At 41.2% G+C, this 12377-nt stretch overlaps 1 protein-coding gene across 4 annotated transcripts in view; it reads right to left on the bottom strand.

Moving 5' to 3' along the window:
- Window positions 1–1089: 1089 nt before the first annotated feature.
- ubac2 (UBA domain containing 2) overlaps window positions 1090–12377 on the bottom strand; it is a 207020-nt gene continuing 195732 nt past the window's right edge. For 3 of the 4 annotated variants that reach the window (XM_072258839.1, XM_072258841.1, XM_072258842.1), the window contains 2 exons: window positions 7865–7984; window positions 1090–1517 (listed from right to left, as the gene is read on the bottom strand). In XM_072258839.1, the coding sequence (XP_072114940.1) occupies window positions 1410–1517; window positions 7865–7984 (228 nt within the window). In that variant the 3' untranslated portion in view covers window positions 1090–1409. Of the gene's footprint in view, window positions 1518–4671; window positions 4760–7864; window positions 7985–12377 lie in introns of all 4 variants that reach the window. The other variant, XM_072258840.1, reaches the window with a different exon arrangement.

Below are 12377 nucleotides of genomic sequence, written 5' to 3'. Positions count from 1 at the left end.
AATGAAAGGGTTAATGTATGAGAACTGTTTAACGCCTATATTCTCTGGAGTTCAGAAGAATGAAGGGAAATCTTATTGAAACATATCAAATGCCAAAAGGCCTAGATAGAGTGGATGTGGAGGTGGGGGGAGTTTAAGACTAGAGGTAATAGTATCAGAATACAAGGACTTCCCTTTGGAACAGAGACGAGAAGGAATTTCTTTAGCCAGAGGTTAGAGAATCTATGGTATTCATTCCAACAGACAGCTGTTGAGGCCAAGTCTTGGGTATATTTAAAATGGAGGTTGAAAGGTTCTTGATTAGTAATGGTGCCAAAGGTTAGGGGGAGAAAGCAGGAGAACGGGGTTGAGAATGAAAATAAATCAGCCATGATCGAATGGTGGAGCAGACTCGACGAGCGGAATGACCCAGTTCACTTCCTATGTCTTATGGTTCTACGAAGTGCAGGGGAGATTCCCCGACCTCTCTCCGGGTCCCGGTTAACATTTATCATGAAACTGACATATGGAAGCAAGCCTGGTCTATTATCTCATTGCTATTTAAGGGAGCTTGCTGTACACAAACTGGCCGCTTCATATCCCATATTACAGGACTCAATGCACTTTATTGACTGCAAATACACCAGGATTGCCAGGTTGATGAAAAGTGTTTTGCAGTGAAAGATCACCCTTCCTATAGGTACTTAAGATTTGTTGGAGTGGAAAATTAAAAGAGCAGAACAAAACGACATAGGGCATACTCTCTGATCACCCACCTGACCATCAGCTTTGGCAGCTTGTCTCACTGATATAATGGATAAATTGTAACTTGCATAATGAAAGAGCTTCTGCTAACCATGTATAACTCTGAATAACAGGGAAAGGAGCGTCATTGAAATTGAAATAACAGTGGAGAGAGAGAGAGATCAAAAGTCAGAAAGGAGGAGGGAGGGAGAGAGAGCAGAAGAGAGAGGGAGTGAGGTAGAGAGAGGGAGAGGGGGGAGAGAGGAGAGGGGGAAAGAGGAGGGGGGAGAGAAAGAGAGATATAGGGGAGAGGGAATCTCTGTATTTCACCATTATAATCATTGAGCTAAAGTAGAAACAACGATCTGTATGAAGGTAACTACTTTATTGACCAACATGTATTAAATTTGATACAACAGCATACCAATTTGGTTTTAAAAATCAATTGTGCTGCACCTTGAGAACCTTTGTACCTTAGTTATTGGCATTATGACACTCCCCATCACACGTATCATTTGTGATTCTTACAGTAATCATACACTTGATGCCAAACATATTCAGCTCTTACAATTTCAAATCTGGTATCTCTTCTCCTTGCCAAAAATAATTCTCAGTGCTGTGTTCCACTTGACATGACCGTGTTCAGAGGTGAAGGCAATTCAGTCCTTTAAGTCAGCCATCTGTTGTCAGTGGTGCAGAAGGAAGTTGGTGGCCATATTAAGATCATTGTTTGTAGCTCTTAGAGCTTGCAAGGCATCTACTCGAGAAAAACCCATCTCCATCAGTCTTGCCACCTGTGAAAGAAAACAAGACCCATAACCATAACACAACACTTCTTTTCTGTCAGTCATTCTTTGGGGTTTTTCTTCAGTTTCGAGGATGTCTGAGGAGATTAAGAATTTCAGTTTGTATTCTCTGATATTAACTGGAAGCATTGAACCGTTTAGTAAGAAACTTCCTGAGAATTTAGTAACATGTCTCAGTTCGTCAATATGCCGAATAGTATTAGTCAGCAGAGGAGGTGGCTGTTTGGTCTGCGTCATTTTCTGTAAAGACAAGTCTAATCAGTGCTGCTGTACTCCTCAAGCATCCTTTACTCTTTCAAAAATTATTACTGCAGCTGCCTCCATCTCCTCTTTTGGAAGCACGTTCCAGGTCAGTGATAAAACAATAGGGATTTGCGATACAACAGGGTCTTTTAAGAGACTCTTAAAAGTACATGCAGTTTGGAAAAATAGATGGTTATGTGGTAGGGAGATTCTAGGAAGTTTCTACAGTAGGTTACAACGTTGTGGGCCGAAGATTTCTATGTTTCTAACTCACTTTACAAGTTCTTTCTAACTAGTAGTATCAAGTTGCATTTGATCACAGGTTCTAGATGAAGGAAATGTTCTGCCTTAGAGTGCCCTTGTCTTTTTTCTTTGGATGTTAGCATTCATTATGGCCAAGGACAATGTGCATTTAATTAATGCCCTCTACATAGTAAGCCAACATTACTGGTTAATTCAGAATTACCCTTGATAAGGGATGGTGAGCTGCCTTCTTAAGATGCTGCAGTCCCTCCAGTGTTTTCCTGTATGGTGTTGCAGGATTTATTTACTTAGCAAGTATTTACTTACAGTGCAAAGTAGACCACTCTGGTCCTTCAATCCACATCACCCCAGCAACCCCAGACAAACCTGATTAACCCTAAACTAATCATGGGACAATTAGGCCTGGAGAAAACCCACACATTCCACAGGAAGGACATAGAAGACAGATATAGAACATAGATGAGTACAGCACAGGAACTGTCCATTTAGCCCACTATGCTGTGCCGAACCAGCTAAAAAACAAATCAACAAACACCCTAACACTAATCTTTCCTACCTACACCATGTCTAAATTCCTCCATTTTCCTCACATCCATGTGCCTATCCAAACGTCACTTAATTAAAAGCTTCTAATGTATTTGCCTCAACCAACGTACCAGGTAGCGCATTCCAGGCATCCATGACTCTCTGGGTAAAAAGCTTACCCCTCACATACAGAGTCTTGTTACAGAATGGCACTGCAATTACACTTCAAACTCCAGAGAGCCCCGAGCTTTAACAGCATCACGCTAGCCACTACACTACTGTGAGGACTACATGATTTAGATCTAGTAATGATGAAGGACCACTTATGCATTTCCAAGTCAGGAAGGTGTATGACCTGGAGGTGTATCTTGGTGTGGCCTTTATCCTCCTTGGCAGTAAAAGTTGCTGGTTCGGTAAGTACTCCTATTGTCATCTTGGTGAGTTTCTGTTGCTTAGTTTGTACAGACGGCTCACATTAAACCACGGTCCATTGCTGATGGACGAAGTCAATACACAGGCTGGTGATTGGAGATGTTCCTATTGAATTTTAATGCTGAGGCTTTCACACAACTGAAAGACTTAACTGAAGGCACAAGAGATGCAGATACTGGAATCTGGAGCAACACACAAGATGCAGGACGAACTGTGGAGGGAAATGGACAGTCAACATCTTTGGGCTGAGTTCAGGACATAAACATGAAGGGTCTTGACAGAAAACATTGACCTTCGTATATGCTGTCTGACCCACTGAGATCCTCCTGCACCTAAAGCACTATTGGCAAATTCATGGAGCTTTTAAGAAAATTTGTGTAAATCTGGGGTCACATATAGACCAGAATGACCTCCCTGAACAGTCTCTTTATCACTTTCTCCACTCTTAATATGTTCCTTGAATGCTACCTCAACGATTAAGCTTTTGGTCATTTAACCAATGGAGCAAACTTTTATTCTGCAAACCTCTTTTCAAGCACCTTGGGATATTTTAACAATGTTATATAATTGGAAACTTATTATGCACATAAAGACTGTAATTGTAGATCTGTGCTGTTAATTGATTGGGAGTTAAACCGCGCAATGGAACACAGGTGAATGGGTGATCAGGAAGTTTAAGTATAAATTCATACACGTTGTAAAGTTTAACATTGTCTTTGTGATTCACTCAAAAAGAAGAATGTAATCCCTGCGAGTAAGACATGAGAGGCGTGTCCAGGCAGCACAATAAAATGTACCCTTCAGAATGTACTGGAAGTACAATGAGGGACTTCTCAATAAAGTGAAATACCCAATAGAATGAAAGGTATGCTTCAAAAGTGACATTTTGTAAAAGAAAAATGAGTAATTTGTAGCTGGCATTTTCTTTAAGAGTCATTTAGAATGTAGTCTCAATATCCTCCCACATACCCACATGCTATTCTCTGTAACTGCCCATTAACAGTAGAGGGCAGCAGGACTGCAACCAAAACTAATTCTGCTTGAAAATGCATGGTTATCTGTCAATCTGCAGAAAGTAATGCTTCTTCTGAGAAAGCATTCTCCCACCTGTGAATCACAAGAGGTCTCAGTGAGGAGGAAGTTAATGGTAAATCATCCCCTGCCTACTATCCACACCAAGAAACATAGGCTGAGTAATTAAGCTTTGAAGAATGCATTTTGGTGGCATTGTTAATTAAGGAGACAAAGGACAGCTGCCAATCATAGCGCTTGTTAGACATAAAAGTAACAAGAAATTTAAAAAAAATACCAGTGCAGTTCCAATGGACTTTATTTTCTCATTTTATTGTATCTTTGGCTGGGCAGTCTCCAGGCATAAGACTAGCCAAAGCTGGTTAGACAATATCTACATATCCAAGAAATAAAAGGAATCAGCTCTTGCCCCTTGGATCTACTCCAGCTCAGTGAGCTGTATCTTGCTGGTAAGTAGTGGCAGTTTTGTGGCAAAATAAATCCAGCAAATTCCTAAAAATCTCTAAAAATTCCAACACATATTTCTCAGTCCATGAACCTGTTGCATGACTTGCAAATTTATGCAATTTTAACATATTTCTATGTTGCATCAAGTTCTCACATCTGGATATACGGTTAACTAGGGTGTGACAAATCACCATCAAACCTTATTTTCAGCTGCATCGTTGACACCAACAATTGTCACATTTTAACCTCTTCATTCCATTCAGTTGTGGGACCATGTCTGCAAAGTGCTACAGAGACCAATTTTTAAACAGATAAAATTTGTGTAAACAACCAGTGTCCTATATCAGTAAATGTCACAAACAACCTGCTACAGTATTGCCAGTGTCATTGACCATCTGGAAATGTGAATTACATTTTGTTTGAAACACTGAAAAATCCTCACACTACACAAAAAATAATACTCTAACTATTCTGGAGAAACAATGCAGCTGAGGCATGCTGTGTCACAGATTATTAAAAGCAAAAACAGATTAATAAGACAGACACAAATCAAGAACTGGGATGCATTTCTAAAGGAAGTGGAAACTTGCATCAAATCTTTGTTATAAGAATGTAAGAAATAGGAGCAGGAGTAGGCTATCTGCCATTCAATAAGATCATGGCTGATCTGGCAGTCCTCCAAGAGGACAACAAACCTGTTGTAAGGTTTAGAGGCTTCTGTGCCTCAATGACCCAGAGAGCTATGTTGGCTGAAGTCAGGGCCTGGTGCTTTGATTCCAGGTAGGGTCATCCATGCTAAACAGGTCAAGGGGTAGAGACCAGATTAAGAGTGGTCCAGGTTCAGTGGTTCACTTCAGGGCTAACATCTTGACTGGTCAAAAAAAATTGTTATGGATAGAGCAATGAAGAATCCTTCTACATCTGTGAACAACAGTATGAAGGGTGGAGGAAATTTGGGAGACCAAAGACAACTTGGCACCATACTGTAGAGGCAAAAATGAGAGCCTTGAACCACACCTGGGGCACAATAGAGAAGACTGGCAGGGAAAGCTTCATTGCTGTCCTAAGCGCCAGTGGTGTAATGGGCAGTAAGTTAAGTAGCTGTGGACTTAGCTCCATCTACCTGCCTTTTCCCCATAACTTTTAATTCCTCTACTATGCAAGATCTACTTGAGTCTTAGCTTCAACAATGCAGCCTCTACGGCTTCTCTAAGCAGAGAACTCCATAGATCCACTACTCTCAAAGAAAAGCAGTTCCTTCCCATCTTTCCTCTGAATCCTGAAGCTATTTCCCTAACTTTAGTCTCACCTAGCAATGGAAACAACTTTCCTGCCTCTATCTTTTCTATTCCTATCATAACTTTATAATGCCAATGCTGGAAATCAGAAATTAGATTTGCATTCAGCAATTAGATTTGCTGGAAATCAGATTGCATAATTCTGGTATCCATTGCACTAAACGAATACAGGGGAAGTCCAGAAGATGCAAACATATTCTTAGATGCAATAGACCCAAGGGGATAAAGTCTTCAGGAAAGATTGAACAGACTGAGGTTCCTTTCAGCAGGAATGGCCATGAGGTGGCCTGATTGAGATCGTAAACGTAAGGAAGGAATTTAATCAGGAAAGAAATCTAAAATCAGAAATATGAAGTAAACAAATGAGAAAATGAGGAGAAATCAATTTACCCAGCATAATGAGAAGAACAAGAAACCTACGAGCAAAGCGAAAGGAAATCCCTTTGAAGGGACAATGACAGAAAGAAAGAAATGCTGATGGGGAAAATGAAGAGGGGACAGTTGTGGAGCAAAAATACTAGCACAAAGTAAGTGGTCCATATCAATGCTGTAAATTCTATATAAACAAATGTAAAAATGTGGACAAACTGATCATACTGATAATGTGAACAACATGCTGGAGGCCTTTCTTTACACGTCTCATTGCCTTTATGCAGTGGATGTCTACTTGACTGCATTCCCTACAGTACAGGTTTTTCTTGGAAGGATGATGAATCTGAGTATTGTGGATGTATAACTTTAACGACCTTCCATGGAACAACTGCACTTCAGGGACTGTAATACCATATCAGGGTCAATTTTTTTTTCCTGTTGGGACTGTATGCTCCAAAGGAACAGAAAAAGCTGGTGCTGGAAATCAGGAAACAGAAAATCTGGATAAAACATAGACCAACAGAGGGTCACGGACTCGAAACATTGAAGAAAAGTTGAGCACACTGGGGCTTTTCTCCTTGGAGTGGAGGAGGATGACAGGAGACTTGATAGAGGTGAGAAGTTGATACAAGTATAGATACAGTGGGCAGCCAACATCTTTTCCCCCAGGGATAGCAAAGGCTAATATAACAGGGCATAATTTTAAGGTGATTGGAGGAAAGTATAGATGGGATGTCGGAGGTAGTTTTTTTTTTACACACACCTTTATATGTGTAAGGCACTGCCAGCAGCACTGGTAGACAGCTATATTAGAGACATTTAAGAGACTCCTAGATAAGCACATGGATGAAAGAAAAATGGAGGGCTAAGTGGGAGACATGCAATAGAATAACCTTGGAGTAGGTTAAAAGGTCAGCACAGCATCTTCATGGAAATGACTGCAGCAGAGGGAGGAATTTAGACTAGTATTTGCTGTATTCAAATCCAGTTCTGATGAAATATTATTCACCTGAAATTTTAATATTATTCTGGCCCCTCTATAAATGCTGCCTGACTGGCTGAAATGCCAGAATTTTCTGATTTTGTTTTGAATTTATAATTTTTTTCCACACTTTTCTCAAAGGACCTTCACATACTGTATGATCAATGGAAAAGAAGCGGCTAATACTGCGAGTGAATGAGTCATAGAATCATGGATTACTACAACACAGGGAAAGACCCTTTGGCCCATCTAGTCCACGCCAGCCATGTTTTCTGCCGAGTCCCATCTATCTATACATGGACCATAGCTTTCCATACTCCTCTCATCCATGTAACATTCTACATTTCTCTTAAATGTTACAACCGAACCTGTATTGACCACTTTGCCACCGCCAGCTCGCCCCACACTCACACCACTCTCTGAGGGAAGAGCTTTTGCCTCAGGTTCCCCTTAGTTATTTCACCTTTCACCCTGAATCTATGACCTCTACTTCTCATTTCACTCATCCTGAGGGGAAAACGCCTGCAAGCATTCACCCTATCTATAACCCTTATAATACCTCTATAAGATCTCCTTTGCTCCAGGGAATAAAGTCCAAACTATCCAACCTTTTCTTGAAACTCAGGCCCTCAAGTCCCGGCAACATCCCTGTAAATTTTCTCTGCATTTTTTTCAAGCTTATCGATATACATGCATGCAAGTTTAAAAAAGTTATGACCTTATGCCATAGAAATGCCTACCTGTTCTTCAGAAACTGGCGCACTTGGTGAAGGGCTATTCAATCCACTGTCGTGTCGATTGTTAGCATTAAATCTGTTGCGCATTTGAGGGAACAGCCTCTCCCAGTTGATCAAACCACCCTGGAAATTGCAAAGAAATTTTACAGATTTCACTCAATAAACCCTGTAAATCAACTCACAATTCTTTTTGCCTGCAAGGCCGATGCATTTTGAACTGGCATGCCATGAGGCAGTGTTTTCTTTCATAAGGCAGATGTTATGGTATTACAAAGCTCAACAAAGAGATATAATAAGTACTTGAAGGTTGCCACTTGCTGCATTCTTGCCACACAATCAATAAGGAAATTTAAGCTTAAGGAAGTGAAACAATTTCTAAGCTCCTTAAAATGAAAACCAAATAGCAAGAAACAACACTTAACCCAGTCGAAGTCAAAGATTAACAGAATACTACCTCTTATCCTATGAATGTTTTAGTTATTGTGCAGTATTTAAAAGGCATAAATTGCTACGACTGAGGAAAAGGAAAATATACATGTTGTGCAAAAAGGGAGCAGCTGTAATGGCGAAATGGGTTTCTCCATTTTAATTAAGTTCTCCCAGCTGGATCAGTCTAGTCTAAGTGAAAGTCTACGGCTTTATATCTTGTGCAATAAGTGCATTTGACTCAGAAAACCGAGAAGGCCTGAGGAGAAATGGAACAGAAAATTTACAAGAATTTGTGATTTTTGGATCCCTGCCAATACAGAGGAATGAAATATCAAAATAATTTTAACTGTGAAGGCTATGAGTTGTTAAAGGTGTTCAAGATTATTAAATACGATAATTCTGAACAAATGGTTGAAAAGCAGGCACACGTTTAACATTTGCAGAGCATGAGAAGGGGAGGTTGAATTTTTTTTAGAATAAAGCCTGGGTAAAGGGTGAAATTCTGAGTTCCAACCCCTTGTTGAGTGACATTCATGAAATCTTTTTAACATGAAATTTGACAATGATCACAAGATAGCGATGGGGATTGTGTGAAAGAGTGAAATTAGACTTGGTGGTGTGGGTAAAGAGAAATACTGGCACTGACGTGATGAGGAGCAAGGTCCTTATTTGTGCTGGATCATTCAATGATGCCAAAGTGTGATATGCGTGTACTGAAGCGCACTTGAATGGTCTAATGGAGACGATTAATTGTTTTTCCCCATTCTTTCCATATCCCCGAAACCAAAATAATCATAAAGACAAACAGGCCCTTCAGCCCATTGAAGTGATGTCAGGCTGTACCAACCATATCAACATTTACACTAACCCTGCGCTATTCCCTTTTTATTCTTCCCGCATCAACTCCCCTCCGACTCTACCACACACTTACCCACCAGGGGCAACTTGCAGCAGCCAATTCTCCAAAAAAAAATCACAACTGAAGCAGCCAGGGGAAACCCACACAATCATAGGGAAAGTGTGCGGACTTCACACGTGCAGTTCCGGAGATCAGGATTGAACCAGGCTCTCTCACCTCGTGAAGTCACAACTCTACCAGCTGTACCACTGTGCCACCCTAAAGTGTACAGTACATGAAGCGAACCTGGAGTGCAAGCCTTGAATCAGCCATTTTGCGATCAGTGGAAGGCAGGCTTTGATATTTTCTCCATATTTTCCGTGGGCAGGCATTCACCCTGGCACCTGCTGCCTCCCCAATCATAGCAAATTACTGTACAGCAACTAACACATCCATGTTATTTCACAGGGAGTGGTCAAGCAAAATTTGATATTGCAAGGAGATATTTGGAACGTAGCCAAAAAGTTGATCAAAAAGTTAAAATTCAAAAAGCAGAAAAACAAAGGGGCCTATGGAGGGAACTGTGAGCAGTTTTGGGCCCTATATCTAAGAAAGGATGTGCTGACCTTTTTGGAGGGTTCAAAGGAGGTTTAAGAGAATGATTCCAGAAATGAATTTAGAATTTAGAATTTATTTAAATCTTACATCCATCCCACAACGTGAGGGAGTAAAAATCTTTGCGTTATGACTCCGCTGCAACGTACAGACACATGTATTTAAAAATCTAATGACTTGTAGAAAGAAGCTATCCTATAGCCTGTTGGTCCTGGCTTTTACGCTGCAGTAGTGTTTGCCAGACAGAAGCAGTTGAAACAGTTTATGTTTGGGGTGACTGGTGTCCCTGATGATCTTCCAGGCCTTCTTCCTGCACCTGCTGCTACAAATGTCCTCAATGGAGGGAAGTTCACTTCCACAGAGGCGCTGGGCTGTCCGTACCACTGTCTGCAATGCCCAGTGATCAAGGTTGGTGCAGTTCCCCTACCAGGTGATGATACAGACAAACAACAGGAATTCTGCAGATGCTGGAAATTCAAGCAACACACATCAAAGTTGCTGGTGAATGCAGCAGGCCAGGCAGCATCTCTAGGAAGAGGTACAGTCGATGTTTCAGGCCGAGACCCTTCGTCAGGACTAACTGAAGGAAGAGTTAGTAAGAGATTTTAAAGTTGGAGAGGGAGGGGGAGATCCAAAACAGTCTGGATGTTCTCAATGGTGCCCCTGTAGGTCTTGAAGATTTGTGGGCCCATGCAGGTGGAAAAGACGGTGTTATGCTTTTTTTTTGCCATAAAGCCGGTGTGTACAGTTCAGGTGAGATCATCAGTGATGTGTATGCCGAGGAACTTGAAACCACTCACCTTCTCAACTGCAGACGCATTGATGTTAATCGGGCTGAGCCTATCTCCGTTCCTCCTGTAATCCACAGTCAGCTCTTTTGTTTGTTGGACATTGAGGGAGAGGTTGTCATCCAGGTACCACTGTGTCAGAGTGTCAGCCTCTCCTCTGTAGGCTGTCTCATCACCGCTAGAAATAAGGCTAGTTAAAGTCGTGTCACCTGTGAATTTGATCAGTAGATTGGAGCTGTGTGAGGTAGCACAGTCGAGGGTGTAAAGGGAGTAGAGAAGGAGACTCAGAACACAATCCTGGCGTGCACCTGTATTGAGGGTCAGAGGGGCAGAGGTGAGGGAGCCCATCCTTACCACCTGTCGGCGATCCGTTGGGAAGTCTAGGATCCAGCTGCACACGTGGGGTGCAGGCCGAGTTCTCTGAGCTTTCTGTCAAGTCTGGAGGGAATTAATGTTGAACTGTAGTCCAGGAACAGCATTCTAACGTATGTATCCCTCTTCTCCAGGTGAGTGAGGATGGTGTGTAGTGCTGTGGCTATGGCATCATCGGTAGACCGGTTCCGTCAGTAGGTGACTTGTAGGGGTCCAGTGTGGGTGGTAGCATGCTGCAGATGTAGGCTTTTACCAGCCTCTCAAAGCAATTGACTATAATTGAGATGAGTGTGACAGGGTTCATGAAAAGGTTAAAGTAAGAGAAGCATTTGATGGCTCTGGGCCTGTACTCAACGGACTTCAGAAGCATGAGGGGAATCTCACTGAAGCCTACTAAATACTAAAGGCCTGGAGAGAGTGGACATGGAGAGGATGTTTCCACATGAGTCTAGGATCTGAGGGAACAACCTCAGAATAAAGTGATGTCCCTTTAAAACTGAGATGAGGAGGATTTTCTTTAGCCAAAGGGTGATGAATCTGGAATTTGGTGCCACAGAGGGCGGTGAAGGCCAAGTCACTGGGTGCATTTAAGGCCAGAGATTGTTAGGCTCTTGATTAGTGGGGGAGGGGGGGATTAAAAACATTGGTTTATTATTGTCACGTGTACTGAGGTACAATAAAAGTCTTGTCTTGCACACCATTCATACGGATCAATTCATTACCAGAAAACACACAATAAAGAATTACAGTTACAGAGAAGGCGCAGTGCAATGCTTGGAGGGCCAAATGGCCCAATTCTTCTCCTATATCTTATGGATGGCTGCATTCCAAAAAAGCTTCTGTAAACGTAAGTTATTATCATTCAGTTTAAAAAATACTCATTTCTCCTTTCTCAACTTTGTCATTGTTGAAGTAGGAGAGGCATTTTATCTTGCTTACTTTTTGATCACATTATTGTTTGCAAGAATTCAGCAATATTCTGAAAGTCAAGTGAAAACCTCAGATCTACCACTGATTACCAATATTGACATATAAGGAAGTGGTGTAAGGGGGAATAAAAGTAAAAATGCCAATGTCTTCAGGGAAATTTCTTCTTACACATTAGTCAAATCTTGTTTCTTTGAAAAGTGTCAAATTGAAAATTAACAACAATCTTTGGAACTGCCATGAGTAACAGGAAAGCTGAACATTTAATCAGCATTACAGTAGAGAAAAAACCAGGTCACTCCTGCTAATGATTCATCTCTTTATTAAAAGAGAGCAAGATTGCACATGGGTATCAGAGGACAGAAAAGCACCTTCATGCTCAGACTGATAGCTGTCTGAATTTCAGCTGCATACTTATCAGAATCAGAATCAAAATCAATTTTTTAAATCACTGACATGTCATGAAATTTGTTGTTCTGCAGCAGTACAATGCAACACATAAAAATTACTATCAATTACAATAAAAATATATAAAGTACAAAAAGAG

The sequence above is a fragment of the Mobula birostris genome, chromosome 5 (assembly GCF_030028105.1).
Source record: "Mobula birostris isolate sMobBir1 chromosome 5, sMobBir1.hap1, whole genome shotgun sequence".
Classification (NCBI taxonomy): Eukaryota; Metazoa; Chordata; class Chondrichthyes; order Myliobatiformes; family Myliobatidae; genus Mobula; species Mobula birostris.
The sequence above is the reverse complement of the archived record's forward strand: the minus strand, read 5'-3'. Positions and strand labels throughout refer to the sequence as shown.